Consider the following 27,645-nt stretch of genomic DNA (forward strand, 5'->3'; position numbering starts at 1 on the left):
CTTCCGTAGGTTGTCTGCATCAGCTGGAAACACGTGTGCAGCGATTAGCGATGTTGTGGCAGACCGCGGCTAACATGTCTAATTTCCTAAGTATCGCTGTCTCAGTGACCTGCATCAAGCTGCTGTTCATCACTGCCTAGTAAGAATCGATTATCTGATTCCGAAGTGCCTGACGGCGCTTTTGCATAATTTCGAAATCGGTTGTTGACAGTGCCGGCGCGCCCGTATATATTTCGTCTCGGTTTTCGAAACCAGACGAGAATCCGTATGTGAGAGATGCTTAGAAAATGTCTTGCAAAAATATTATTTCAGCCGATCCACAGACTTCGAGGTGCACCGAAACTGGCTGGCGATCACTCACTCCCTACCGACATCGAAGTGGTATTTCGAGGTATGCAAGCTTTTGCTCGCAACTTCTGCTTGTTGTTCTTTTAACAGTTATTCCTTCAGTGTTACGTTTAATTACTTTCTAGTTTCACCTGAATTTAATATCAACAATGTGACTATTTGTCGCGTGTTTCACTTTTAAACTCGGGTGGAACAGAAAGTTAAGCTGAAATTGCCGCCTTTACTTTGTTTTGTTTTGAATGGGAAAATGACTGCGTAACTCGTTTTTTTTTTTCTTTTCAGGAAACTTCAGAATGGACATTGGATTACCCGCCGCTTTTCGCCTGGTTTGAATATCTGTTGTCGTTTGCTGCTCAGTTCGTGGATCCCGAGATGTTGAAACTGGCAAACCTAAACTATGCTAGCCCGTTGACCATCTACTTTCAAAGGTTCACAGTCATTGCATCCGACCTGGTTCTCGTCTATGCTGTTTGGGTGTAAGTGCACTTTCGATTACTTTGAACAGTGGCAAACTGTTTTTTCTAGTTCAGTGTTTGCGCATCAATGATTGGGCGGTGAGGTGTTTTACGGGGGGAAGAAAAAAACTTCGCGGTGGACATCCGAACCGCGCCATGAGAGAGGGGACGGAGGAGGGGCTGAAAGGAAGGGGAGAGAGAGAGAGTCTCCTTAGTAGAAGGCTCTGGAATAATTTCAAACCCCTGAAGTATTTAATGTGCTCTAACATCGCACTGAACTTTTGCGTTTCGCCTCCATCGAAATGTGGGCGCCGCGGCCGGGATTCGACACCGCGACCTCGTGCTGTAGTCAAAGAGCATCGAACTCGAGCCATCGCAGGAAAAAAAAAAAAAAAACATGTTATGTTCCTGTTTCTGCATGTACTCAGAACCACATTTTCTATCATAGCCATATCTTTTATTAAATATCAGCTATTTTTTTTCACTGACTCAGCACTATAGTTGCTGACCTCAGTGTTTGCGTTACAGTTCCGGCTCCTAATATACTCAGTCCAAATACTAACATGGCATTCTATGTTGAAAATAAGTAGGGAATGCTCGTAAGCCTTGGAGTGCTATGGCTTCTGACTGCTCTTCTGACTATAATGTTGTGCAGTACAAAAGGTCATTTCAGGAATTGTCCAAACCCCGTGGCCTGACCTGGCAGAAAAAACCCCACTGTGTGTGCGTGATCATTATTCACATTGTATTTTAAGTTGATGGTAGAATTTTTTTTTAAATGGTGCATTGTGAAACGTTGGCCTTACATTTAGAATGGCGGATCAGCTTGATGAGCCTCCCAGAGGCCACATCGTGCTCAGGGTTTTTTGGTATTGCCTGTTCTTGATAGCCGACCTCAGCCCACATATGTGCCTCCATGCCATTTGTGGCTATTCCAAAAGGCAAAGTCTCATTTGTAAAGCAAAAGATTTTGGAACGCCAAAAGGACAAAAAGCTACATTACTGTTTTGCAGATTGTGAACCTAAAGAAAAACTTGATAGTAGTAGGCATGACATTATGGTCCCACCCTTTTCACTGGCATTTTTCACATTTCTGGAGCTGGCCATAAGAAAAAAAAAGAGAGAAAAGAAGGATAAAAAAACTATGGGGACGCTTAAGTCACCTTAAGTGTGGAATGCGATAGTATTAGGTTTCACATTTGTTGCAGCTTCTGTTGTAACTTCTGTATGTGTTTGCGGCCCTTTCTTTGCAATTGTCGGTCCATCAACCACCACATTCAGAGTGCTTGAGCAAATTTCGTGACACTGGGCAGCCCCAGGTTGTTCCTGAAACAACCTCTAATGCTCTCTAGGTTGATATCTAGAAACAAGGTCGCTCATAACCTGGCAGGTAGGTTGTGATGATGTCACAAGGTCACATGGCCTCTCTTGACTAATCAGTAATTTAATTGCTGCCCACCATTATGGGCAGGTTGCTCAAAATCCGGTGGGTAGGTTGTGATGACATCACAAGGTCACGTGACCTTTCTTGACCAATCAGGGTAGCCCATTAGGGCAGGTTGTGATGACATTACAAGGTCACGTGACCGCTCTCGACCAATCAGCAAATTTCATGACATCAGATGGCGGATTTCGCTCCTGATGTGAACTCTAATGCTATCACATTAAAAGCAATGACTTCTCACTCAGTACGTAAACACTGTCTCTTGAAATGCTAATTCTTTCACACCTGCAGTAAGGCCCTTGGTTGTCAGCTTGTAAAGCAAAGTTGGGCACTTTTTGCAAAGATGTCATAAACAGTGAACAACAAATTCTTTGAAATGCAGCATATCAGCAGCACGATGCGCCAAGTATGGTGGTTCTTTTTGTAGCGCTGGACATAGTTTAGCAGGAAGTCTGATGAAGAGAGCCCTGATAGGCAAGAAACTGAAAGCTAACCTGCTGCCTCATGCACAGAGGGCAGAGGTTGACGCCTTTGCCCTTGTGGTTTTAGACCTATTGTCACTGAAGGGGTTTTAGAGCACACTTGTCTACCTTTTCTTATGTTTCATTCAACTCCTTGCAATCTTATAGTTTGTGGCTTCGGTTTCATCAGAGTTAGTTTACCATGCGACCACAATGGTCCATAGGAGACAGGTGAGAGATGCTTGTAAGGTGAAGGGAGGGCTTAGCAACAGGCACCTAGCAGTGTGCGGTTGCCTCACTCGTTACGTGACCCCAGTTTTATGTGGTGGGTGGCAAGGAGGATTTTCGGTGAGAGGAAGGGAGAACTCCAACAGTCTTGAAGCAGGTGGCGCTGGCACTACGATTCAGGTGATACATAGCTGTGACGTCAGTGGTTTGAACAGGACGGTGCAAGGTGTGTAATACACTTATCTGCAGTGATGAAAATCTGGCAGTCTCTCGAGCATAGTATACGACTGCATTACAAGCACAACATTGCGCGTGGTTCCTTGAGTCTGGAATTTACACAGCATAGCGAGAACATAATGTAATATTCTGCACTACCTTTGGCAGGTGTCCTGCTCTCAAAATATGAAAGGGGAAATATATATATACTATTGCTAAACTATATATATATGGTTGGGGAAGTTGAGATCTTGTTCTTGTCACTGTCCATATTAATGTGACAAAAGTGCATGGGCCCCTCAAGTCCATTGTCCAAACTGCTAGTTGCAGTATCACCGAGGCTTTTAGCCCACAAAAAAATTGTCCTTAATGTGAGTTACCAATATTAACAGGGCACAGTTAACAGTAGAAGTATAGTATAGTTATGTTGATGACTGCAGATGGCAAGGGCTGGTGTCACCGAGGAAGGAAGCCCATTCCTCTGGCCAGAATGATCCCTGGTTGGACAAGACCACTGTGCTGTCAATGCTGTTCCTCTGGAATCCTGGACTACTACTTGTGGACCATGTGCACTTCCAGTACAACGGTTTTCTTCACGGGATACTGCTTCTTTCAGTGGCACGTCTCTTTCAGGTAGGAAGTCACTGTTAACATAATAATTCGCGATTAATGCAGTACGTAGTGGTACAATTTTGATCAGAGAAGATGCACGGGATTCTCAGCACATGGAATCTTCACAATAGGAACAGAAGTGAAGCACTGAATTGCAGCGATTTGTGTATCCATTTAATTAGAAAATACATGCATGCCTCAGGCTCAACAGCTTGAGGGATTAAATCTGCAAAAAGGAAGTTTTAAGATGGCTCAATAGTGTATCGGTATGGTCCATCCTTCTTCTTATTTTTGCTATTATTTATTGTTGTTGTTGCAAGACACGGAGTAAATTCGATTGAAAGAACAGAGGGGACGGTCTGGCAACGATGGAATAAAGTACGTAGAGAAAGAGGTGCAGGAGAACAGCAAAAAGAAAACCAGCATGCCAAGCAGCGAGCAAGATGTATCAATCTTTCACATGCAGTGAAAAAGATATTGCCGAAATTTCGGGGAAAAAAAAATAGTGGATTCCTAGAAAATGCCCAGCTTCTGTTGCGATAGCACGAGGAGCTTGTCAAGGCATTTTTGGAACACTTCAGGTTTGTTGATGTCACTTCCGGTTTGGCGATGTCACGTGGTATGCAATGTTCACGCACTTGTGACAAGTCATGACATGACATGCTTATCGTGACCACGTGTCATTGATGATGTCATCACATCCGATGTGATGCGGGACGGCGACGCCACCAAATGGCCCGACAAGCTCCTTGTACACACTGCTCTCACATTAAAAAGCATAACAAACCCCCCCAACACATTTACCACATTTACTACAAGCCGCCGCGGTGGCTCAGCGGTTATGGTGCTCGGCTGCTGTCCCGAAAGACGCGGGTTCGATCCCGGCCGCGGCGGCTAGAATTTCTTTGGAGGAGAAATTCTAGAGGCCCGTGTACTGTGCGATGTCAGTGCACGTTAAAGAACCCCAGGTGGTCGAAATTTCTGGAGCCCTCCACTACGGCGTCTCTCATAGCCTTAGTCGCTTTGGGACGTTAAACCCCATAAACCAAACCAAACCATTTACTACAAGAGTTGTATGAGGAACACTTTGCAGGTTTTATTGCATTGTGAAATGAGCATAATGTACTACATCTGAATGTGATCAAGAAAGGGAACAACGTGCTGACTTGCAACTGCAGGTTTGGGGTATGGATGCGCTACCCAGTACCTTAGGCACAGATGTCCAGAGTTGGTGAAAGTATCATATCTCTTGAATTTGCTTTCGTGTGTGTACCCTTCTTTCTCACACAGGACACGAAGCTTCCTTCAAAGCAAAGCTTGGGTAACGCAAATGCGGCGCATTAATGTCAGGTGCTCTCAAATTGATAATGGATACTAAAGCCCAAAAAAACCAGCGCATGGAAGAAAGGCCACACACTACAAGCACTTACTAGCAACAGAAGCAATTTATTTCCTCGCTCAGAATAAATAGGAATCAGGGAAAAAACCACAGAAAGAAAAAGAAAACGCTGAGGAACAAGACAGAAAAAAGATGATTAGCCGTTACTATCCAAAAATGCAAGTTCTTTCCCCGATAGCAGAATAGAAGGTTCGGTGCCACATCCTCCTGTCTTGACAATATGGTACACCCATAATCTCTCTTCTCCTCTGATCACGATGCACAAAGGTTATCGTAGGTCGCTCCATTTGAGCCTGGCAGGATTTGTCTTCTTCGCGGTGTTTTCGTACACGACGTGCAAGGCGCAGGTCTTGCCATTTTTTAATGCTCTGCGGTGTTCTGCGAGGCGCGTGTTGACGCAGCGACCTGTTTGACCAATATACACAGCCCCGCATGTGACAGGAATCATGCACACCATGTTTCAATTGCAGGCAATGAACGGATTTGCATGTCTAATGTCAGACTTCTTGCGCGCACCAGCATCTTTTTGTTTGGCCTTATCCTCTATCACACGACAGTTGTGTTGCTGCATGTCGTGTGACAGCTGTGTGGGATCATGTAGCATGTGTACCAGCAACTGCTGCTCTGTGCACTGTTCGTATGTTGAAATTTTTTGTATGAACTGCAGAAAGACTGAACTACAAAACCAGTGGAACTCTAGTAGACGAACCAGGGTGAGCAGGAAATGAGTCCTAAAAGATTGCCTAAATTCGAAATCAGTATGCCTAGCTTCACTTTCTTGCATAGTGTGGGTTAAAAGGCACAGAATTTTTTAAACATGGCTTTACTGTTCATTGTTGACTGTCAGTTGTAATTTTTATATGACCATTACTTACTGTTTAGGTCTATTAGAAAGGAGAAAAAAGTGCTTTGAAGAATTGGGCTCTTGCGAGCAGACATTATTTGGCAAAAATTTTCCAAGATACAGCAGAATCTCGACGATACGAACGTCACGAGGTGGCGAAAAATGTTTGTATCGTCCAAAATTTGTGTAATCTAAAACAAACGAAATCCACCAATGCATTCACACAAACTGCATTCACACAAATCTGTTTTTGACTGACGGGATTGCCTCATGGCTGCATGCTGCCAACGCATGATGCTCGTGGTTAGCTAGCTGAAGTATTCGTTTATTGTGCACCGTGATTTCCATTGTGGATTAAGGGATTGTCACACCATGGAAAATTTGTTGGGTCTAATTTGGCTAGAACAGATGCGACAACTTTCAGATTGCATAGAGTTGTGCAGGCCTCGCATTATTGCTCACTGCTTTCGGGGTGTACTGCATGACTGACAGTCGCGCAGTTGGCGATGTGGGGACAGCGCCTAGTGATCGACGGTGCAGTTGTGGCTCGTGCATTCACATCATTCATAGTAATATGGGTGAGTGCTTGGAACACCCGAAATTTGGCTCATTTCGGCCAGAGAATTTCACAACTTTCTATCACCCCGAAATTAAAATCAAATAGGATCATATTGGGTTTCTACTTGCAAAGTAACATCTGGTAAAAGTAGCAATGTCACTATGCGACAAAAATCAGGGCACAGTAGAAATAACTTGAGGTGGCAGCTATGCTGACAGAACACTGCGGGTTTGCAGTCACGTGCTCTACTATTTGAATCAGGTGATGGCTGCATTTTAGGCAGTCATATATGTGATGAGGACTGCAGATTCTACCATAGAACAAGCTCCTGCCATGGAGGAGTGATATCGCAATGCCACGAGTGAACACTGCCAGGCTGGAAAGTTTTTGTGGTGATAACCAAACGACAGTAACAGTCAGTTTCAGTCCTCTAGTAGGTGTTAAGGAGAGCTTCATTAGCTCTTAGGTTCTGGTAATAAAGGATTAGAGTTTTAACGAGAGTTTAGTATGCTGTTTTATCCTTCAATTGGTGTTCTCATTCACATGACATTACCTACTTTGGGCTTACTCTTACATATAATTGCAGTTATAAATTCACAGCCAAGCACACACTGATGTCATACCTGCTGTGAAAAAATGACGATGTGATATGACGTGTAGGAATTAATGTGTCAATTGCTGATGTAGACACCTTATTGCTTTTGTAACCTCTACATGGATTAATTGCAATGAGGGTGCGCATGTTACATCTGTGTTGATCTCTCTTACGCAGCATGAGTGATTCACATATCATGCATTTCGACTGTTCTTTTTTGTATGTGTTTTGTCTCCATGTTGTACTTCCCTTAAACACAGTCATCATAGAGATGATGCTTTGCCATAAAGCTGCTACTGCCTTTGGCATCTGTAAAAATTGAAATGTGATAAGAGGATGTGTTGAGGATGCTCATGTGTGCTCTCTTCATTTTTCGCCTTTAATCTTCGTATTGTTTGCAGCTTTGTCGGCCCACATTAGTTTTGGTGGGATTAATTTTATTTTATCCTTTATTGAACTCATAAGGAAAGGTTCATGAAATTTTAATTCACATTCGTAGCATTTATAAAATGGAATTTTATTTTGGAGCCTTCGTGATGCAGTCGAGCACTAGTAAGAATGGATTTGCTTTGTGAAGAGTATTAAACCTTTTCACCTAGTCACTATTTGTCATTTGTCATCCGCATTGCGTTTGTTCAATGCTTCAGTTGCTTGCTTACTCAAGCACTGCAGTGCTTGTTGAAGCATATCTTTGTAACGAAGGTCTGCACGCTTACTGCCTTCCAGGGTCGCTGCATAGAAGCCACGCTGTGGTTCACCGTACTTTTGAATCTGAAGCACATCTACCTCTATGTGGCACCTGTATTTTTTGTGTACCTTCTCCGAAACTACTGCTTTTCCGAGCCCAGTGGCAAGGGTAAGTGTCCTTGAAATGTTTCTTACAACATGATCTTAACAGTAAATGCAAGTAGTGCCTGCATTCCATTGATGCTAATGTTCATGAAGTCTTTTAATGATTTGGTCGAGAGAATGTATTGATACTGCAAACCTAAAAACAGATGTGCTTTTGTGCTAATGCACTTACCAAATATCTCAAAGCATAGTGCAAGGTATCTGCTGGGAAATCAGCCTCAGGTTTGCACACTGCATGACCTCGCCTCCTTTGTTTGAGGTCTGTGGGCAACATGCAAATAATTTTGCTTGTCGCGCAGTGCTTTAATTGTAATTGTGCTGTTAAGTGTGCCGGTGCGGTAGGTATTTTGTACAAATTTCAAGATACCTTGCCGACTAAAACTAAACTTTCAATTCATCATGCCCTGTTTCAACGCAATATTCACTGCTGCCACTTACATGGGAAGCACTACTTTGACTAACATAAACAAGCTACAGAAAAAGGCTTAAGACCGATAGCAAATGTTTCATATTTATCCTCCTCAGCACAGCTATTTTCTGGATGCCTTGTTTTAAATGTTCGTAGACTGTATGAATACAGAGTATTAACAGTTTACAAGATTCAGATTCGTTGCAATGTTAGTTTTCTTACTCGCATATCTAACCTCAGAGATAACCCAGCACCTCGCCTAACACGCCATCACGAGTATTGGTACAAACCTCGACCATGCACGATTTATGGCCTCAAGAGCTAAGGTATGCATTACCTTTTGCTTTGAACAAGCTTGGCTTGACTGAAAAAATAACCTCTTCCTTATCCTCAATGATATTGCTAGATATGCTTCAATAATATCTTCCCCATCTTTGCACTGTTAACCCTTGTTTTATGTAGTTTTTTACCTCCTTTACCTCGTTTCTCTGTATTGCCAATTTTTTTTTTTTTTTCAGTGTGGAAGACCTCCATGCCATAGCTGTTTTCTATATTGTGAAACTGTTAAACTAGCTCTCGTGTTTCTCCAACCCACATTTATTTTAATACTCTTTACCATTTATTGCTGTGCGCCACGCTGTCCAACACGCCGTAGTGATAGTGAGCATCTTAAGCCGTTGTATGCGGCTTTTTCTTCCTTCATTTCAAACATGTACCTTTGTACATGGTTTGGAATAAAGATTGAGTGATCGATACTGTTTGTGACTGTTTGCATAATATTCGGAAATTCATTTTTGCAGCTCCTGGATCATTGCTCTGGAGGTTCCGGCCTGTTAATTTCTTCAGCTTGGCTGGAACTGTGCTGCTGGTCTTTGGAGTCTCACTGTGGCCATTCTTGAGCCAGGTAACCAGTGGTCTTCCTCTCCTAAATGTAGTTTGGCGACTGGTTATGGGTTCTTGTTATATATTATCACTATCTTCATTTGGCAATGAGGGTTTGATAATTCCTGTGAAACAAGGGCTAATCACTCTTGACAACTCTTCTGAACGCCCCTCAGAAAAAGATTGATGCTATACTATCAGCAGAAGGTGTCCATTGCTGTCACAGAAAGCTGATACATAACAGCAAAAATACTGCATTACAGCATGCATGGCCGTGCTTTAAGTCATATATGGAGCTGAATCACTGGAACATAATTAGAGGATAATTAGTTTTTTGCGATCATTACATCAACCCAAATGAGCAATGGCTGAGGCTCTCTGTTGCAATGCTAAAAGGACACGAATACTTTGTTCTTAGGAAGTTACGATTGTTTGGTCTTTTCTCATTTTGTTAACATTCATTCTGCAGCAACAGATGAATTCACTGCCGAGAAACTTGGAGATGAAGGTGGAATATTTTTTCTCACCACTCACTTAAGACTGGTGACGCGAATAATGACATCTGTTATCGGCTCCGTGATTCCTGGCTGGAAGAGGATAGCAGTGCAGCCTTGCCTCGGAGATCTCTGACAGAAAGCTCTATTCACCTATCACACTCTGCTTGTGAAAACGGCCAGTGGTGATGGTGACACCCGTGTTTCATTTCTAGCTTACAGATGCTACGTTTTCAGCAAAAGTAGTCACTTTGTCGTTCAGAAAAGTTAGTAATTGATATAAAGCAACTTCACAGACTGGGTTTAGGCCACAGTTCAACAGAAATCCCAGCCTTTGATGGAGAGACCAGTTTGGGGCCTGTCTGAAACTGTTGTGAACACTAGCAGCAAAGGGAAAAGGAAGAAGAAGCGTGTGTTCTGTTTTTACCTACATGACCTCACTTTTCGGCATTGGCTTCTTGATGTATCCGCTGACATGATTAGATCACTGCATGACTTGATGTGCTCGCCCTGCGCAATATTAAAGGGACCCTGAAATTATTTTAATGGGCATATTGTTGTGAGCAGATCTGTAGAGGTGGTCTTTGTGGGTATTCGAGTCAAATTTGAAAGCTGAGCATGGACCCTATAATCTAAAAATAATTTTTAAAAATCGCTGCTTGCAGTAGCTCACAACCAATTAGGGTGACACTCCTCCTGCGTGTCCCCACCCCTATGATGTCAGTGGGCAGAAGAGTCAGCCTTCAAGCTTCAGCCTTCAAGCTTACCATGTCTGCCCTTTGAACATCAAGGTAGGAGATGCAAGTCAGATGTGTCGCCCTAATCGATTGCGAGCTGCTGCGATCAGCAGTTTTTAAAAATTATTTCTAAATTATATAGGGTCCACGCAGAGCTTTCAAATTTTACTCGAATACCCACAAAGACCACCTCTACAGATCTCTTGCACTGAATGTGCCCATATAAATCATTTCAGAGTCTCCTTAAATGGGTAATTTTTGTTTGTACACCACAGCGCAATAAAAGCACTGTTGACTTCTTCCGCCTTAGGCATAACTGTTGCTTGTTGTCATTTTATGGAAGAGCTAGCTTATCTGACATCAAAAAATTCTGTTGGCAGGACCAGTTGGTGCAGATGTTCAGGCGGCTTTTTCCTTTCAAGAGGGGCCTCTGCCATGCCTACTGGGCTCCGAATTGGTGGGCACTGTACGCTGCTGCAGATCGGGTTCTGGCACTGACAGGTCAGGGAGGGTGCCACACTACCCTTTTTTGTTTTTGCATGCCAGCTTATGCTGACCTAGCAAGTGCGACATTTCTGTGGGATTTGCTGGTTCCAGCTAGGCAACACGAACTATTAAGTACTTGAGTGAGTGAGAACACATTTATTGTGTGCTTTGTTGCTTATGCTTCTGGCAGTTTGGCTGTTCAGTGGGGTGCCTGTGGCTATATTTGAAATGTCCACGGCCTATAGGTGGCACAACGAAATCCAAGATTCAAGAAGTGCATCGCTAGCGTGGATGCAGTGTATTGTTGCCTCTGGGCTGCAGATAAGCTTATCTATTGTCATGTTTTATATATAGAACTATTCACGATCCCCTTAAATTTGATTTCGATATATCCTGGAGTGACTGTGTTCATAGTTGGAATAATAGTGTGTTGTATTAGAAAAGTTTCTGCATCTGTTTGTTTGTTTGTTTCTTTGTTATCGTTTCTTTATTCAAGTACCTCAGAGGCTTTATTGATTTTCGGAGCATTGTGTGAAGGGAAGGGCAAACAGAGGAACAAATAAATAAGCACGTAAGCTAAACTATGGATGTGGTAAAAATGGTGCAGTAGCGGTAATTGCAAAAAAAAGAGGGTTCAAAACTTGTTCATAATCATCATTACTCAATAGCTAACGAAAAATACAACAAAATGAATACAGTAGATGAAAATTAGTGAGGTATATCAATGATTGCTTTCTTAAAACTGCCTGGATCAGAAATATTAGCAACATTATATTAGCAGAGAGATCATTTTAGAGTGTTATAACATATGGCAACGCTGATAAATTAAATGCATTCGTGCTTGCAAACAAGCCCCTTAAACTTTGATGGCTGTGCAGGCGGCGGGAGGCACAATATACATAGTTGCGAAAGAAGCAAGGTTGTCCATTGTTCGCTGTATTATATCTGTTTAGCACGCACAGGAGTGCGGGCATTCTCCAGGAATTCAAAGACATAAGAGATAGCAACGACTTTATCTTAACCACATTGGAATAATGCCTTAATCACTGTCAATGAAATGCGCAACATGGTTCTGAATGGATTCCAATGGTGAAATTATCTATAGCAACAATTAGTATAATTTACCCATTGGCCACTTTATACATGATGTGCATGATGATATCTGAAGGCACTTATAGGTGCATGCAGCCTGGAATTGATAAGTGCAGCCTAATGCATAGAATGCAAATTACTCATTGTACCATTAAATCTCAGGCAGTGCATCCTGGATGCAAAGAAACTTAATGTCATGTTGTAAAATTTTGATAACAATCTTATAAACTTTTGATGGTACCGCAATTTAGGATTTCGTGTATTTTCTTTAGAAGATCGCTACCAGCCAGGAAGCTGCTTAACTGGCTTCAGTTCTGATCATTTTCACAGCATGCTGTGCTGACGACAACTGTGCAGGTATTGCTCCCGGAAGGTCTGCAGCAGCAGCAGCAGCCGTGGCTTCCCCGACATCTGGCCTGGTGCAGGATACTCATTTCGAGCTGTTGCCCAGCGTACCACCGGCGTGCACTTTCATTCTTACGGCCATCTTCCAACTGGTCTGTGAAATATTCACGGCTTGTGACCTCCTTTTTAAAGCACTTTGTTTGTGAGCTCTTTATTGACAACTCAGTGGAAATTGGAAAGTCAGATTTGCATGCAAGCACTATGAACTTCTACAGGGTATGCCTCTGTGTGACTTAATCATAGAACTGTCATTGACCTGGCAAGTTTCTGAATTTTCCAAATGCAGCTTTGTGGGTGATGCAGGCTGGTGATGTGCATAATTAGGTTTGGTAGGTTTTCATGCATGCCACAGTTGTTCCCTCGGCCATTTGTCCTCAGGTCAGTGGATGGTTATTATACAATGATTGCCGTTCATTGCAGCCTGCTCTGTGGGGCCTGTGGAAGAGACCCCAGGAACCCTGGCTGCTGGTTCGTGCCTTGGTTTTGTGCAGCCTCAGTGCTTTCCTGTTTGGCTGGCACGTACATGAAAAGGCTGTGCTCATGCCTGTGCTGCTGGCCACGTGAGTAATTTGTGCCACTTGCAACTTTCTGGAGCATGAGATGGTCTTGGCGCTCACTCAGAAATCCTTGGCAATTTTCCTTTATCCTTTGTTCAGAATCGTTGCAGAATTTGTTAAGATTGTCATGTGCATTTTGTTATGATATTGCAGTAAGATAGGTAGGTTGAATGTGTGAAGCCCCATGATTCTGCTTAGTAGCTCAAGTGAGAGTGAAACACTGAAAGCCTCTCCCTGAGAACGTGTCCGACCGCTTAGTTTCGGTTTCACTTTTCTGTTTACAGTTTTCAGTCAGCACTACCTACAGTCAGCATTGCAATTTTATTCAGGATGGCCTGTTTATTCTAATCAATTTCTGTGAGTTCACACTTAATTGTCTGGTACTATTACTATCGTGGCAACTAATTAGGTTCGTAAAATCCAGCCTTCATGGCACTTTTCGCTCTGGCAGCGTGCGGGAGGCAGTGTGTTCCCTCTTCCTTTGGGTGCATGCTAACTAGGCCGAATGCTTTTTATGTGCAGCCCCCTGGCCATGTGCAGCTCTGCTGATGCAGCTGTATATGTGATTCTCTCAGCAGCCGGTCACGCCTCCCTCTTTCCCTTGCTGTTCCAGGCAGCAGGTGGGTTGCCAACGCTGATGCACGGCTCGTTACATGTACAGTAGTATCAGGTGTTACCCATTATCCTGAAATGCGAACTACTTAAGTTGCTCACATGGGTGACCGTATTGGTAGATGTCGAGTAGCATGTGTTCTGGTTTGTATGTATCGTTTGTAGTCTTACACCGCAGTGGTGGCCTAGTTGTTTGAGCATGTGCCTCACATGCAGGAGGTGCGGGGTTCGATCCCCTGTGCCGCCGGGTACCCACCGGTGACACAATGGGTACAAACTTTCCCCTGGTCTGATGCTTGGCTTATTTAGGGTGAAATGCTTGGGAAATGGGTCTTTGACCCTACCTTGAGTACAAGAAAAATGTCTTGCGTCATGGCGCTCTTTGGCCACAGGTGCCCTTGCATCATAGAAATACATCATCATCATCATTTGTACTTTGTTGCAGTGCTTTGGTGCATTACAAGATGACGCATGGTGCTTAATTTTTACCGTGCCGATTACCACATTGCAGAAATGCCCGCAAAAGTTCTTCTGGTGCTCCTGCACACGGTGTATGCTGTGTGCACCCTCGGCAAGCTACACAAGAGTGAAGTCAGGCCAAGGCGACGATTCGCAGCAACAGAAGTTTCCAGGTAACCAATGCCGGAGTGGTCTTCAAGCATGTGCTGCATGTAATTGCCACAAATCAGGTACCTCCCCTGCAAATGGGTAGCATAGGAGGTATTTCACTCACTTGATGTTGCTACACTAATCACGAAAAGATCATGTTCTTTGCTTGACCTCTTTAGCATAGTGAATGTGGTGATGGTTAACCACTTGCTTAGATGCAAGCAATAACACTGATCTCTGTCTGCTTTCCTTGTATAAAGGCTACTGTGTATGTTAAGAAATGGTTTCTTGCAAATAGCATTTCAAACTAAGTGCTGACAGTTTGGTATTGGAGCTGATACCTCTGCACTTGCTGAAATAAATGTTACTACAAAACTTAAAGAAAAGTGTTACACACACGTAAATGTACTGCATTTGTAGTTGAACTGTGGACTGTGGCTCACTTAACTGACAACCTGACAATCCTTGCAGGAAGCACACTGAGACGCTGCTGACGTGGTTTGAGCGTGCTGGCCTCTATCTCTTAGTCCTGGCCGTGGTCGTGTATGGGGAGATCGTGCATCCTGCAACGCCCCTTGCCAACCGAATGCCGTTTTTGCCTCTCCTGGTGACCTCTGTAAGCTGTTCTGCTGCCATCATCTATGCTTGGGCCAAGTCCTGGCAGCTCTGGTTCCTGCAGCCGTCACGAGATGTGTGACTGCTAAACGGTGGCTTCCACATATACATGGTGCGCCTGACTGACTGCTGTGGACGGCTTATAAGAGATGACATGCCAAAGTCACAAGATGATGTTTCAACCAAAGCTAGGGGCTGCCCAGCTAGCCACTAACCAGTGGGATTGCTTATTGTGTGCCGCAGTAGAAAAACTGCATAGGTTGTTTGGGTGGTGTTAAAAAGTGTGAGGGTACAAGTGTGCGGGCATTTTTTTTGTCCTCAAAGGACATTGTCTCATTGTTTCCATCTCACCTGTTACAGAGAAACAGGTCAATTTGTGAGAACTATATATGTGTGCATTCTGTGTTTGTCCTGTGTGTTTGGGCAAGACTTCGCGTAGATGGCTGTTGGTGCTGTGCGTCTTGGGCACCTCAATTTGTTTCAAACGCAGCTGTGTTAAGTTGCTTTGCAGCATTGCCTCCTTGCTGTCATTGAAGCCAGAAAGTTGTCTTCTTCTTTGTGTCCTGCATCCCTCTGCAGCCCACAGCAGTGCATATCTGCTTAGTGAAGGAGAAAGTGGTCAAGAAAAAAAATGCAACATGCAGGACTGCCTCATATGTAAACTGCATGGCTTATTTTATGTTTATACAAGGCACAGTGTTTTTTTTTTATTGATGCTGCTCTAAATGGATGATGTGGTACATCTTCAGAAGCAAGTTAATGTAACAGACCTTGCTAAATGAGCTGCAACTGGTGGTTGGTAACATTAGCAAGCATTTTTTTATTGCCACTGGATACTTTCTTGTTGATGCTGTTTAGGATGCAGCTGTACAGGTGCTGTGAAAAAGCTGTGCAAAGTAATTTAAGTAGTATATATTTATTTATTATTATTTTTTACTGCAGCGGTAGCCTAGTGGCAGTGCTGCTGGGTAGTTACCGGTGATACAATGGGTGCAAGCCTTCCCCTGGCCTGGTGCTCGGCTTATTCAGGGCAAATTGCTTGGGAAGCGGGTCTTTGACCCCACATTGAGTAGCTGAAAGCACCTTGTGCCCTGGCACTCTTTGGCGCCAGATGGCCTTGCGCCATTAAAATTCACAATCATCAAGCAGTATATTTCTAGGGATGTGTGCAAATGCACTGTTTTGACACCAAATCGAATATGAATAGTGCAGCTTTTCTACTGAATCGAATATGAATCAAATATTTTTATTAATATATTCCCAATTTGTGTGAATATTCATACAAAACAAATACTCGTGCGAAAAAGTTAAGCGCTTCCGCTCTACCTTTACAGCAGTATACTTATGGAGATACAGCCATAGCTGTCAAAAGACGCAACACCGATCTCCACTAGGGGATACGCAGCACGAAGTTAGTACTGTTTTAACACTAGGCCTGTCATCTCATATATATGTAAAAAAATATGTTTTAGAAATTTAGAGGAAAGTGAATAAACTAGTGCCACATCTCAGTAGCTTGGAGGTCCAAGAGTTACATATGAGCTGTAGATTACGAGGTTTGGCATCAAGGAGGGATTTACTAGTTTGCTAAATCTAACTCAGTCCTGCCTAGTCTTGGAGCACAAACGACACCTGAACCTTCCGTTTTGTGCAGGGCGATCGTGGCAGAATGTTGTGCAGCATTGGAGTCGTCCCTGTTTTTGATGTAGTAGCCGTAGAAAACTGCAGCCCGCCCTGTTCGAACTTCATGCCAGTTTTTCAATAGCTGTTTGAAAACTTCATGACAACAAATTCTATTCATATCGAATAACTTTGAGCATGCACTATTTGGTTCGTTCAGTGCATCGAATGGGAGGATATTCGGTTTGCTGTTCGAAAAATTTGAATATTCGCACGGCTCTATATGTTTGTCTTCACTGCAGTGATTCAGTAATACTATGGGATTCAGTAATACTAGGCACAACACTCCGGTGCCTAGGACGTTGATGTCCCGCTACACAAGTAGGTGCTGTTAGTCTTCACCTTCAGCTCCAAGCTAGTCCAGCCAGGTCCCAAGAGTGTGGGAGGGGATGTGAAAGAAACCGGATTGCAGGGCAACCGGGCAGGAAAATAAACAGTGGGAGAGGTTGGTAAAGGGGCAGGTCGGTTTGGACATGCAGGGTCGCAACGAAATACAGATCAAGCCGTGCAGATGTGACAAGAGTGTTGAGTTGTATGTGCCGAAGAAGGATCACACAGAAAGACCAGGATGAGGGTCAGGGTAGAGTTTACGATCAATGCGAGAGCATTGTAGTAGTACTCTTTGATAGCAACTTGAAGGGGAAGTCTTGACCCTCCCTTCAAGGGCCTGGGCCAGGGGATCACTGGTGCCTGGATAAGAGTTTTACGGGCGAGCTGGTTAGCCAGCTCATTGCCGTCAATGCCCGAGTGCCTGGGGATCCAACGGAGGAGGACTAGGCAAGGCTACAGCAATGCAAGTGAACCCTTGAGTTCTGTGGATAGACGTATTGGGAGTGTTTTGGACTGAATGGCTTGAATGGCTGCCTGGTAGTCACTGCAGGTGGTGTAATGAGGCATAGGTGGGAGAGAATTAATATGTTGAGTGGCATGAATGATGGAGAGAACCTCAAGCGAGACAATATCCTGGGGGTGTAGGAACGGGCTGCTAGTGTGAGTGACAGGGGTAGAGCGAAGAGGCTGAAGGAGGGCCTCGCTACTGGAGCAATGAGGAACCACAGGACAGGCGTCCATGTATGAGTATCGAAAGGGGGGGGGGGGGGGGTTGACTATAATGAGTCGGATGGATGGCGGGAATAGTAGCCTGGTTGAGAAGCGAGCGCCGCTGAGCTGTACTAGACAGATGAGCCACTTGTCGATTGCGGTGGAGAGAAAAGAGAGTATGGAGAGGATAGAAGAGACCGGTGGCATAAATTTTATCGATGGAAGTGGATATGGGGAGACGGAGAACGGCCTTACAGAGACGGTGAAGGGCCAAGGTGAGAGAGTTCATCTGGGTCTTTTTGAAGGAGTTGTATGAACTAGTAATTTTACTCTTTGTATGAGCTTGAAAAATTGCTTGCTACTATATTATCACTAATTTTGTGTTGTGCTGCAACACTAATTTATCTTGTCCCTGCAAGTATCGCACTACTCCACGTTCTGTGTGAACGATGGTCACAAGCTGCGTGACAACCTGCAAGCAGGCAACACACACACTCACAAAGCTCTGTGCCATTATGATTTCTGCGACTAGTGTGTTGGAAGGGTGGGTGTGGGCAACAAGTTATCTATTATGTCTGGATTTATCTCAGCATTACATACCATGAATTTTTTTTATTTTCTGAAATTCTGTGCGAGCAAGGGTGGTAGGAGTTCCTCTCGATTTGTGTGTGTTTGGAAGATAAACACTGTGGTGTTTGTTTTCTCTTCCTTTGTCCTTGTCTGCGTGTTTCCTTAATAAAACAAAGTTGTGTGCTTTTTGTTATTTCCAAGGTGCAAAAAAGTTAATGTGTGCAGTGATACCAATTATGGTGCTAGGTCAGGGGGTTCTCAGTTACATTAGCTCCAGAGTGATGGCCTAGGGGTTTGAGCATCTGCCTCGTATGCGGGAGGAGTGGGGTTTAATCCCCAGCGCTGCCGGATACCCTCCAGTTTCCTTGTGCGAGGGCCGTTTAATGTCACTGGGTCGCGAATAACTTTCGTACTCTTCAAAACAAACAAAATTCACATGCAGAAGCGGGGGAAATGCATTCACGCAGGCCTATTTACGGCCGTGCGCCACTGTTCGCGGTCCGTGTCACGCGACTGGCAGTCACGACAGAGGTGATGTGTGGGCAGCGTTTATAGCTCTAGGGTGCATTCATGGCTCGCACGTTCGTGTCATCCGTACTGGCGTGGGCGTTCAGAACATCCGAAATTGTGCACATTTTACACAATGCACTCCAGCCACGGAATTTTACCAATTCTTATCATCCCAAAATTCATATCAACCATGATCAGATAATCGAGGTTCTACTATATTAATGACTGGCTGTGAAGTGAAACAGTCTACTAAAGTGCCAATGTAAAGTGGATAAAGGAAAGGTGGGGGGTCAAGGCACACATGGACCTGGGTACTCGGGGAACCCAAAGAGCACTCTAAGAAAATCGACCATTTTGCAAAACCTAGTTTGATGATAAATGTAGGTGTTTAAGAGCACTGCTTGTTGATGGTGCAAAGCAAACTGCCAATGAGGGAATTTTGACCATGAAAAATATAGAGAAATTAGCACGCTTTTAAGTACGCATATGGGTTTATAGACCTAGCTTTTCCACAGGCAAGGGAGATGTCAAAATGCCTCCTTTCTGGACTGTTACAAACTGGTTCCGCTGTTGCTTCTACCATGCTGCTACCTGGTGCACACAACACTCCAGTGAGCAACACCTTGATGCTCATGGAGTGCTTATTGGAAAGGTCTGTGCTTATTGGAAAGGCCTTTGACAAGACCGCGGCTTTGGAGGTGCATAGGTGTTGTTAGCATACACGCCCTAATAACTGGAAAGACTCATGTAGGAGTGTTTTGCTTATTCTCACACTGCAAATGGCACCTTTGCCAAGGAGATGCAACGGCCAAAACAAAGTTTAATTGCATGTTGTGAGGAGTGAGTGGTGTATATCAAGATGCCCTATACCAGGTGTACATTTCAGAGAAAGCTCGCCACTAATTTTTAAAAATAGGTTTTTTGAGGTAAAAAAATTCTCCGCCAACACTGCCTTAGTGTTCGACTTAAGAGCGTTAGCTACGGGAGCTTTGAATGTTTACATCGGTGCACTCAGCAAACATGGAGAAGACTAAATCCAAACATCTGCGGGTGGTTCCTTTCCGGAAGCATCCCTTCTAAGACACATGCATGTACCGCCATCTACCTCGTGGATTTTGCACTACTATTGCGATTTACAGCCACCATCACCATATCCAGTATATGTCCTCACTACATCAGTGAATAAACTTTGCCGCCGCAGTGGCTCAGTGGCTATGGTGCTCGGCTGCTGACCCGAAAGACGCAGGTTCGATCCTGGCCGCGGCGGTGGAATTTCTTTGGAGGAGAAGTTCTAGAGGCCCGTGTACTGTGCGATGTCAGTGCACGTTAAAGAACCCCAGGTGATCCAAATTTCCGGAGCCCTTCACTACGGCGTCCCTCATAGCCTTGGTCGCTTTGGGACGTTAAAGGGACACTGAGGTGAATAAACTTTATAAACGTGTGCATCACAATATGACAAATTGTTTGACGCCATCCAGAAACCCCTGCGACAAACGGTTCGGCTGTAATGGCCGCCTGAAGGTCTTCAGAATGCACGATCTGGGAGCGGAAAGGTCGTCAGTACGAATCCCACACATTTTGGGCTTCATCTCGATTAGTAATTTTATCCTCCAGAACATGCCAAGTCATTTGACACGACTTCAAACATTCTGTGTCAAACGGGTGGCCCCAAAATTTTATGTGAATGGTGGTCGCGGTGGGTTGGGGGGTGGGGTTCCACTTCGATGGCCACTATGTTAGCACATATATAACGAATCGAAACGGATATAACGGAGCATATATAACAGAAGGAAAGCAGGGAGAGAGCATAGCAAATCGATTGAAACCTGTCGCGCGGCCTTCGTGACTCGCAATTTTTTTTCTGAGGATAGACAGCTCGTGCGTCCTTGAAAGTCAAAAGCTGCGGGTTTATGCATTGCTCGTAAACAATTACTTCTGAGCAGCGTGCTAACTGACAAACTTTGGCCTCACTTGATTACGGAAGGTGTACCTATGGGAGCCAGCAATGAAAACTGTGCCTTCGCGCATTTCAAGCCTTGCGAAAAAAAAAAAAACTATTTCCAAATATGCATTAATATTCAGAAAACACGTTGTGCGCCTACAGAGAAGCAATCAATACTAGCAGTGCGTGTCCACGGACATTGTCATGGACGCGTACATGGCGCCAGTTCTGTCTCGCATTGTTTCCAGTGTGGGCTGCGGACTCCAAAGCATTTCGGAAAGCGTGGATGCTAGCTGCTGGCTATAAACGCAGGGCGCCGGGACAAGCTCGATCCCGTGAATGCGTTTCAGCTCCACAGCGCTTCCAACGTTCCCGGGACTGCAGCGACGCTTATTGGCTACCACAGTAGAGACGCTGGTGTTCAGGGACAGTGCGACCAGCTGAGCCACGACAATGGCCACCGAGAATGCGCCCGCTTGGTCATGGTCAGCTGTCGACATGGCAGAGTAGATGGCGGTGAAGTTGTCTGGCGGCATGTCTGGCGGCTGGAGGAGTGACCACAGGGAGCCCGGCAGAGAGGTCACCTCGAAATGGCGCTGGTTCCACACGAGGCCGTTGTTGAGCACCAGATTGGTCCGGCGCAAGTAAACATTGAAGAAGTCGAATGGCTCTACTGTCAGGCCCTGACCTGCATTCAGTGTGGGAAAAGAAAATTAGTGTGGCCTGTCGATGCTTTCGCTCTGCTCGATGATGTAGCAAAGCAGTGAGACCTGCACCGTAGCGCCCTTCTGAACGATAGCTAGATCAGCTAGCTTCAGTGCCCCAAACTGACCGATGGACAACCCAAGGCGCATGCTCAAGAGTGCCCGCTTCTTTGTGTATATGAAAGCCAACAGTCACTAAAACCACGGAAAGCATTATGATGGCGGTGATCAAGGTGGGTGTAGTGTAATCATTATTTTTAAAAAAAGGAAGGTAATTAGTAAAACTAATTAGAAGAAAATACGATGCTGCCTGCAGGATTCGAAACCGCGACCTCCGCATGTCATATGTACTGAACTTTACCATCTGAGCTATGGCCCAACCATGAGTGTGCTCACCAGTGCTACCCGCAACCATGGCTGCGAACGTAGAACATCCTCTCATACTCCCGGTGACAGGTAAACGTGATCAAACCAGCGGGGTGGCAGCTGTGCAGGAACCCTCTTACGTTAACCTAGGACATCAAGACTGCCAGAAACTATACCCGTTTTAAGCTGCTGGCAAAACACGGAAGGGAAAATTATAGGCACTCGTTTCATATGGATATTGTAATGAGACCCTCATTTCCCTACCCTTGTCTCCTCAACCACTCTCTTGCATAACGCTCTCAGCAACAAGCAAGTGGACGCGGAATTCGTTAGCGGTCAGGACGTACTACGCCAATGGTAGCGCCTAAGCCGGTCATCACGGAAAGAGGGTTTGGTTTGGTTTATGGGAGAGAGTTCCTCATACAACCACTGCTGTATGAGATGTCAAATGGCAAGGACTCTCCAGAAGAAAAGGCCTTTTCTGGCATGAGTCCTCGTCCTCTGGTTAGGTCTCCTACACTTATGCTGCGCCTATAGCGCTGCAAGACAATGGCAGCGCGAAAGTACCCGCTCCACTTGAGCACCCACCTTGCAGGTAGAGCAGCGCGGAGCACAGCTGATGGAGGAATTTCCACAAATGGGGCTCCCGGATGCAGAGGGCCCTCAAGGTGAGGATTCTGGCAAAGTGTTCGAGGCCATCGTCAGGGAACAGCGTGACGAGGTGCACCTGGCATCCGGGAGCATTGACGGCGACGGCGAGCACCGAGAGGACGTGGTGATGGTCAAGCCGCGCCCAGTGCCAGAACTCGTCGTCATCTAGCAGTCGATCCGGCCGGTGGTTGGATGCCCTGCGGTCAGAACGTAGGACAGCGGTTCGCTTTTCAGTACATCTTGCCCGACAATTGGTACCACACCATACAATTCGGAACCGCTTGACGAACGTACGGAGGCCCATGTACCGTTTTCAGGTCTTTGTGGAGGGACCACGGCTCAAAATGCTTTCAAAGATGAGCTCATTTTTAACCGACTTCTGCTTACAGTAGAAGTTGTTGGACAAAAGCCTGAATAACAAGCACAACATTTGTGTTGGTATCGGTATACTGTGCTTGAAAAATTGTAAGGAAATTTACCGAGTTCACCTGGAGCAAAATGGTAATGTAATCCAAGCGGGCACGGGAGTAATTACACCCCAGAGCGCCCCAGCTGATCATCTGCATCTGGGCCGGAGCGTGGTACAACTGTAAAACATGTAAAGGTAAGATCTGTCTGCTGTCTCTTATGCCGTCATTCTTCTTTCTTGTTGCCCGGTTTTCCGCTTCCCTTCCCCACCCAAGCGCAAACTTTCCTTGTGAGGTGGCTAGCTCGAGGTCTTCTCAACCTGCGTTGCCTCTGTCTTCCTCATTCCCGTCGAAATTGAAGCAGCGGTCCTTTGTCTCGGATCCTGGCGGCTGCGCCAGTCACGAGTCCTCCCCCCCCCCTTCCCCCGTCTCTCGTCGAGTCGATGTTATCCTGATGTTGAAGTGGAGTGGTAGAGGGAGGGTCTCATATGAGTGACCGGGACGTATTTCGCGAGTGGCGAGTTCCAACAGGTGTGCAGGTGTGAGGCACTTGAAAGACTTTCCTCAAGAAGTTATTTATTACAATACGTACACAACTGGTTTACATCTGGCGAAATATATCGGCCTCTCTGTTTTAACTAAAAATAAAACCTCGATTTTCCACGACTCCGGACCATCGCCCGGCTAACCTGTTCCGCCGCCACTCAAGGAACTCCAACAACGCGCACGGCCCCCGGACCACCACCGCGGCCGCACACGACCGATGTGCCCGGCTGGCCACCAAAACTGCATCCTCAGCCATAGACTACTTACCCGCCAAAACTTACTCTTTTATCAATAGACGACTTTCCCGTCATCTTTTAGACGTAAGATGTCACAAAGCAAAAGAAAAGCACACAGTATCAAACACACGCATCGCTGTAAGCCGCCGTGGCTACCTAGAAGATACTACAACGAGAAGAGACAAACACAATTTAAAACACGCGCCGCTGTTAACCGCTCTGGCTACTTAGCAAGGAGGAAGGATGGATAACTGGGCGAGTTTGTACTGATACATCGCGTTACATCGTGATACATCGTGATACATCGTACTGATACATCGTGTTTCGCGCTGTTCCCTCCCACGATGTTAGCAAGGAGGGTTAAAAAACGCACAGCGCCGGTCCACCCGAGCCGTCCTGCCGTCGTCTAGTTTCGTACCGACTCCAGAAAACAAACCATTCCTCACTCGCTTAGGCCGAGGAACACGAAACTGGCGCGCCATTTTGATAGTCTTTTCCCCTTTGTCGGCACATTCCCCTTCGGAGGCACTCCTCACGATTTACCCCGACGGACGCCGCGTGGTGCGTCGTGACAGCTACCGTGCCGATTCTCCGTCCAGGGAATGGCGAAAAATTATTATCCTCAAGAAAATGGCGCGTACCCAATGCGGGGGATTGGCCAAGACAAAGGCGGCGACTGTGTCTTGGCGAGAAGTCTGGAAGCCATTTTATTCAAGGAGCTATGTTCTAAGCACTGCCAACCCCAATGATATTGTGCGGACAGAAGAACTTCAGCTTCAACGAAAGCAGCTTCGGGGCGGCATGTAAATATGAGCCGGGAATACTCCTGCCTCCATTATTCCCAGCATGCCGTCGCCAGCTCATGGCAACGCTTTCAATCGCAAATGAAAGAAACGTTAAGCGCCATTAATAGAAAGCAAAATAGCTCGTCTACAGTACGGCGGTACTGACGATAACCATTGCTGATGTCTGATAAAGCCACCCTGCAGCTAGACATCAACAAACACTAAAGGCTTCCCGCACCGCGGCTCGGCTTCTACGGTTCTGGCACCCCACCCGCCCCGTAACCCTTATCAGGACCCTCGCACACTCAGGCTTCCCGGTTAAAGAGGAGGTCCACTCCCTCGCTCGAGGTCTCACTTTCCGGGCTGCAGTTGGACCCCTCCGACATCCCAGGAGCGTCTGCTTACATTCAGATATCCTTACCGCTACCGAGATACCCGGCGCGTTTACGCACCGCCGGCTCCCTCCTTAACCCAGGCCTCCACTGGCGCCGACTCCAGACCCGTACTGCTCCCTACCCTAGCTATTCTTCTTCATGCCCGCTACCCCGATCAGTTCCTCTCCTCCTGTAAGATCTGCGGGAAACTGGGGGACTTTATTCACATCCTCCTCACATGTCCTACCTTCCCGCACCCTCCATCCCCAACCACGGCCCTAGTGGGAGACTGTCCCATAAAGTCATTCTGGGAGACTCTCCTGGCCAGCTCCGCTGCTGGTGACCAGCGCCGGATAATTACCGATGCCTTGGAGCAGATATATCTCTCCAAGGGCTGTTTTTTGACCTTTAAGCCCAGTAAAAAAAAACCATTGGAACCAATTGGATTTCCAATGGGTTCCAATTGGTTCCAATTGGACGAGTTCAGTTCCCAATTGGTTCCATTTGGAATGGTGTTCCGATTGGATGGTCCAAATGGACTAACCAATTGGACCATTTGGGTTTCCAATTGGTTCCAATTGGAATGGTGTTCCAATTGGATGGTCCAAATGGACTAACCAATTGAACCATTTGGGTTTCCAATTGGTGAGCCCAATTGGTCTTACCCATTGCATGCAATTGGTCCGCCGAACTGCACCCAATTTATCCAATGAATGTTTGCATGTTTGACGAAAAAGGTAGAACTAATATGGTACTTACAATAAGAGCTATCAGCAGCTTAGCCTAATAAATTGTACTCATCACCTATACCACCACTGGAGCTGAAATTAAATTAAATATCTCCGCTCAGTGGGCAAGCGCCACCGGCCCCAGCATGAGAGCCTAATAAATTGGGTATATAAGTTGGAGCAGAAGTGTGTACATATTGAGCTAATGTATGCTACTAGTGCCTGAATGTGCAGTGTTGCTTGTGTGTGATGCATGTGTGTCTGTTGGCTTTGATTTCCATAAAAGCATGTTAATTTCAATTCCATAGAAAAATGTTGATTGGTACTAGGCACAGTGTCTCCTTCCAGTCCTCATATATCAGTTTTCCTTTTGCACATTTTAATATGTTAAGTTGTAGAAATATTCATCCAAGATCCTAGAGCATATTATTCAAACATTTAGCTACTTTTCTCAATGAACGTAGCATATTTTGTGAATATTTTCTGGGTCAAATAACTGCCTGGCCTAATGGGTCCAATTGGCTAGTCCAGTGGGATCCAATTGGTCGGGGGCTAAAAACACAACTGGAACCAATTGGTTCCAATTGGGAAGTCCAATTGGAAGCAATGGGAATGTCCATTTAGTTCCAATTGGAATGTCCAATTGGTTCCAATGTTTTTTTTTGACTGGGAGGGCAGCCCCCTAAGGGTTGCCTCGTGCCACGTAAGGGGTGGGGGCAGGGTTTGCCCCCTCTTCATTGCTTGGCAATAAATGTTTCCACCACCACTCACTACGCACAGCGGATATTTCAGCTAATTTCGGCAGCGTAGAAGCGGCCTCTAGCGGCCTATAGACTTACCGTACACCTGAGCGGCACGCCTTGCCATTGCTCACCTGACGGCCATGTAGCCCTTCCGGTCGAGCGAACAGGTGACCCAGTACGAGAGGTGGTCCGAGTCTGAGAAGTGGCGCTGCAGGCAGAAGTTGATGGCGCAGCCGGTGAAGTGCGCCACGGAGAAGAGCAGAGCCCGGCGCCGCACGCGTTCTGGGCAATGTTCCAGGAGGGCTTTCCACTGCGGCAGCGAGCGCGAAGCGACCAGGACGTTGCGGCACAGCTCCTGCAGACTGGAGGCGCGCCTTCGAAAGCGCAGGGCGCCGAGGTTGAAGCAGTGCTGCTGACTAGCGCTGGCCATCTTCTTGCGCTTCTTCTTTGTCACTGCCCGTGATCCGCAAGCTCGCGAGGCATTTGCTAGTCAGCACAGAGATATGATACACCGGGATATGATATAACATAGGCCAGGGCCATGTTACCACCGGCCGACCTCTCCTCCTTTTCTTCTCATTAAAATTCCTTTCTCTCTCTCGGGGTTGACGGCCGACTTCGCCGAAGCACCTACAACACTCCGCTCGGTGGGCTGGATATGTGCATGTAGCGCGTACAGTCAGATGCAATTCAAGAACGAAGCGGGAAATGCCTCTCAATAGAAGCCCTCCAGATAATGGTGTCGACCGATTCTGGTGACGTTGTAGTTAGTCCCCCTGTACCTACTATAGTCGGAAACTTAAGAGCGCAGCGGCTTTTCCCCGTCAAAGGAGACCCTTCCATCCAATGGAATCCCCTATGCTTGGTATCAGATGGCTTCCATCATGTACACCCAAGTCAAAAGTTATACAGCCCAAGCTTGCGAGGCCTTCGGTGTACTGTAATCTCTCGAACGATAAACGGCTTCGAGTCCTCAATCCTCTCAAGCTTTGATTTGCCAGATATTCTAGGGAGCTCCAGTAATCAGCTTAGTTTTGACGGGGGCTGTACGTCATAACGAGCCCCTGTTTTCCCTTCTCTTGTCTGCTATATATATATATATATATATATATATATATATATATATATATATATATATATATATATATATATATATATATATATATATATATATATATATATATATATATATAGTAGATCAGGTGTTTCAGGGAAGCCGGCCACTAAATTTTAAAAATAGGATTTTTAGGTAAGGAGAAGCTTTTCTCAGCACAGTAATACCAGTGTTGGCGGACATCAAGCAGGCGAATGATGTTAACTACTAAAGTGACAAACTTTCGAGTGAAATAAAACAGCGCAAGGGACGGGACGAAACACGAAGGAGCGAAACACAGGCACGGGCGCTGTTTTGCTCCTTCGTGTTTCGTCCCGTCCCTTGCGCTGTTTTATTT

The 27,645-nt window shown here is 45.6% G+C and overlaps 2 protein-coding genes across 2 annotated transcripts; one reads left to right on the top strand and one right to left on the bottom strand.

Annotated features, from left to right (window-relative positions):
• xit (ALG6/ALG8 family glucosyltransferase xit) lies at positions 1 to 18,372 on the top strand. The gene is made up of 12 exons (XM_089565673.1): positions 1 to 139; positions 313 to 391; positions 631 to 824; positions 3,593 to 3,785; positions 7,888 to 8,017; positions 9,223 to 9,326; positions 10,916 to 11,036; positions 12,471 to 12,610; positions 12,939 to 13,078; positions 13,598 to 13,695; positions 14,199 to 14,319; positions 14,768 to 18,372. Exons 1-12 carry the CDS (start codon positions 51 to 53, stop codon positions 14,991 to 14,993), a joined length of 1,635 nt encoding a protein of 544 aa, XP_089421799.1. The 5' UTR covers positions 1 to 50; the 3' UTR covers positions 14,994 to 18,372.
• LOC149371440 (uncharacterized) lies at positions 15,705 to 26,703 on the bottom strand. Its single transcript, XM_089565674.1, has 3 exons — positions 26,326 to 26,703; positions 22,313 to 22,572; positions 15,705 to 21,342 (listed from the first exon to the last, which is right to left on the bottom strand). The coding sequence occupies exons 1-3, from the start codon at positions 26,622 to 26,624 to the stop codon at positions 20,831 to 20,833; spliced, it is 1,071 nt and encodes a 356-aa protein (XP_089421800.1). The 5' UTR covers positions 26,625 to 26,703; the 3' UTR covers positions 15,705 to 20,830.
• Between the last annotated feature and the right edge of the window lie 942 nt (positions 26,704 to 27,645).

Source organism: Amblyomma mixtum, chromosome 1, assembly GCF_055824585.1.
Source record: "Amblyomma mixtum isolate Tamu chromosome 1, ASM5582458v1, whole genome shotgun sequence".
Lineage (NCBI taxonomy): Eukaryota > Metazoa > Arthropoda > Arachnida > Ixodida > Ixodidae > Amblyomma > Amblyomma mixtum.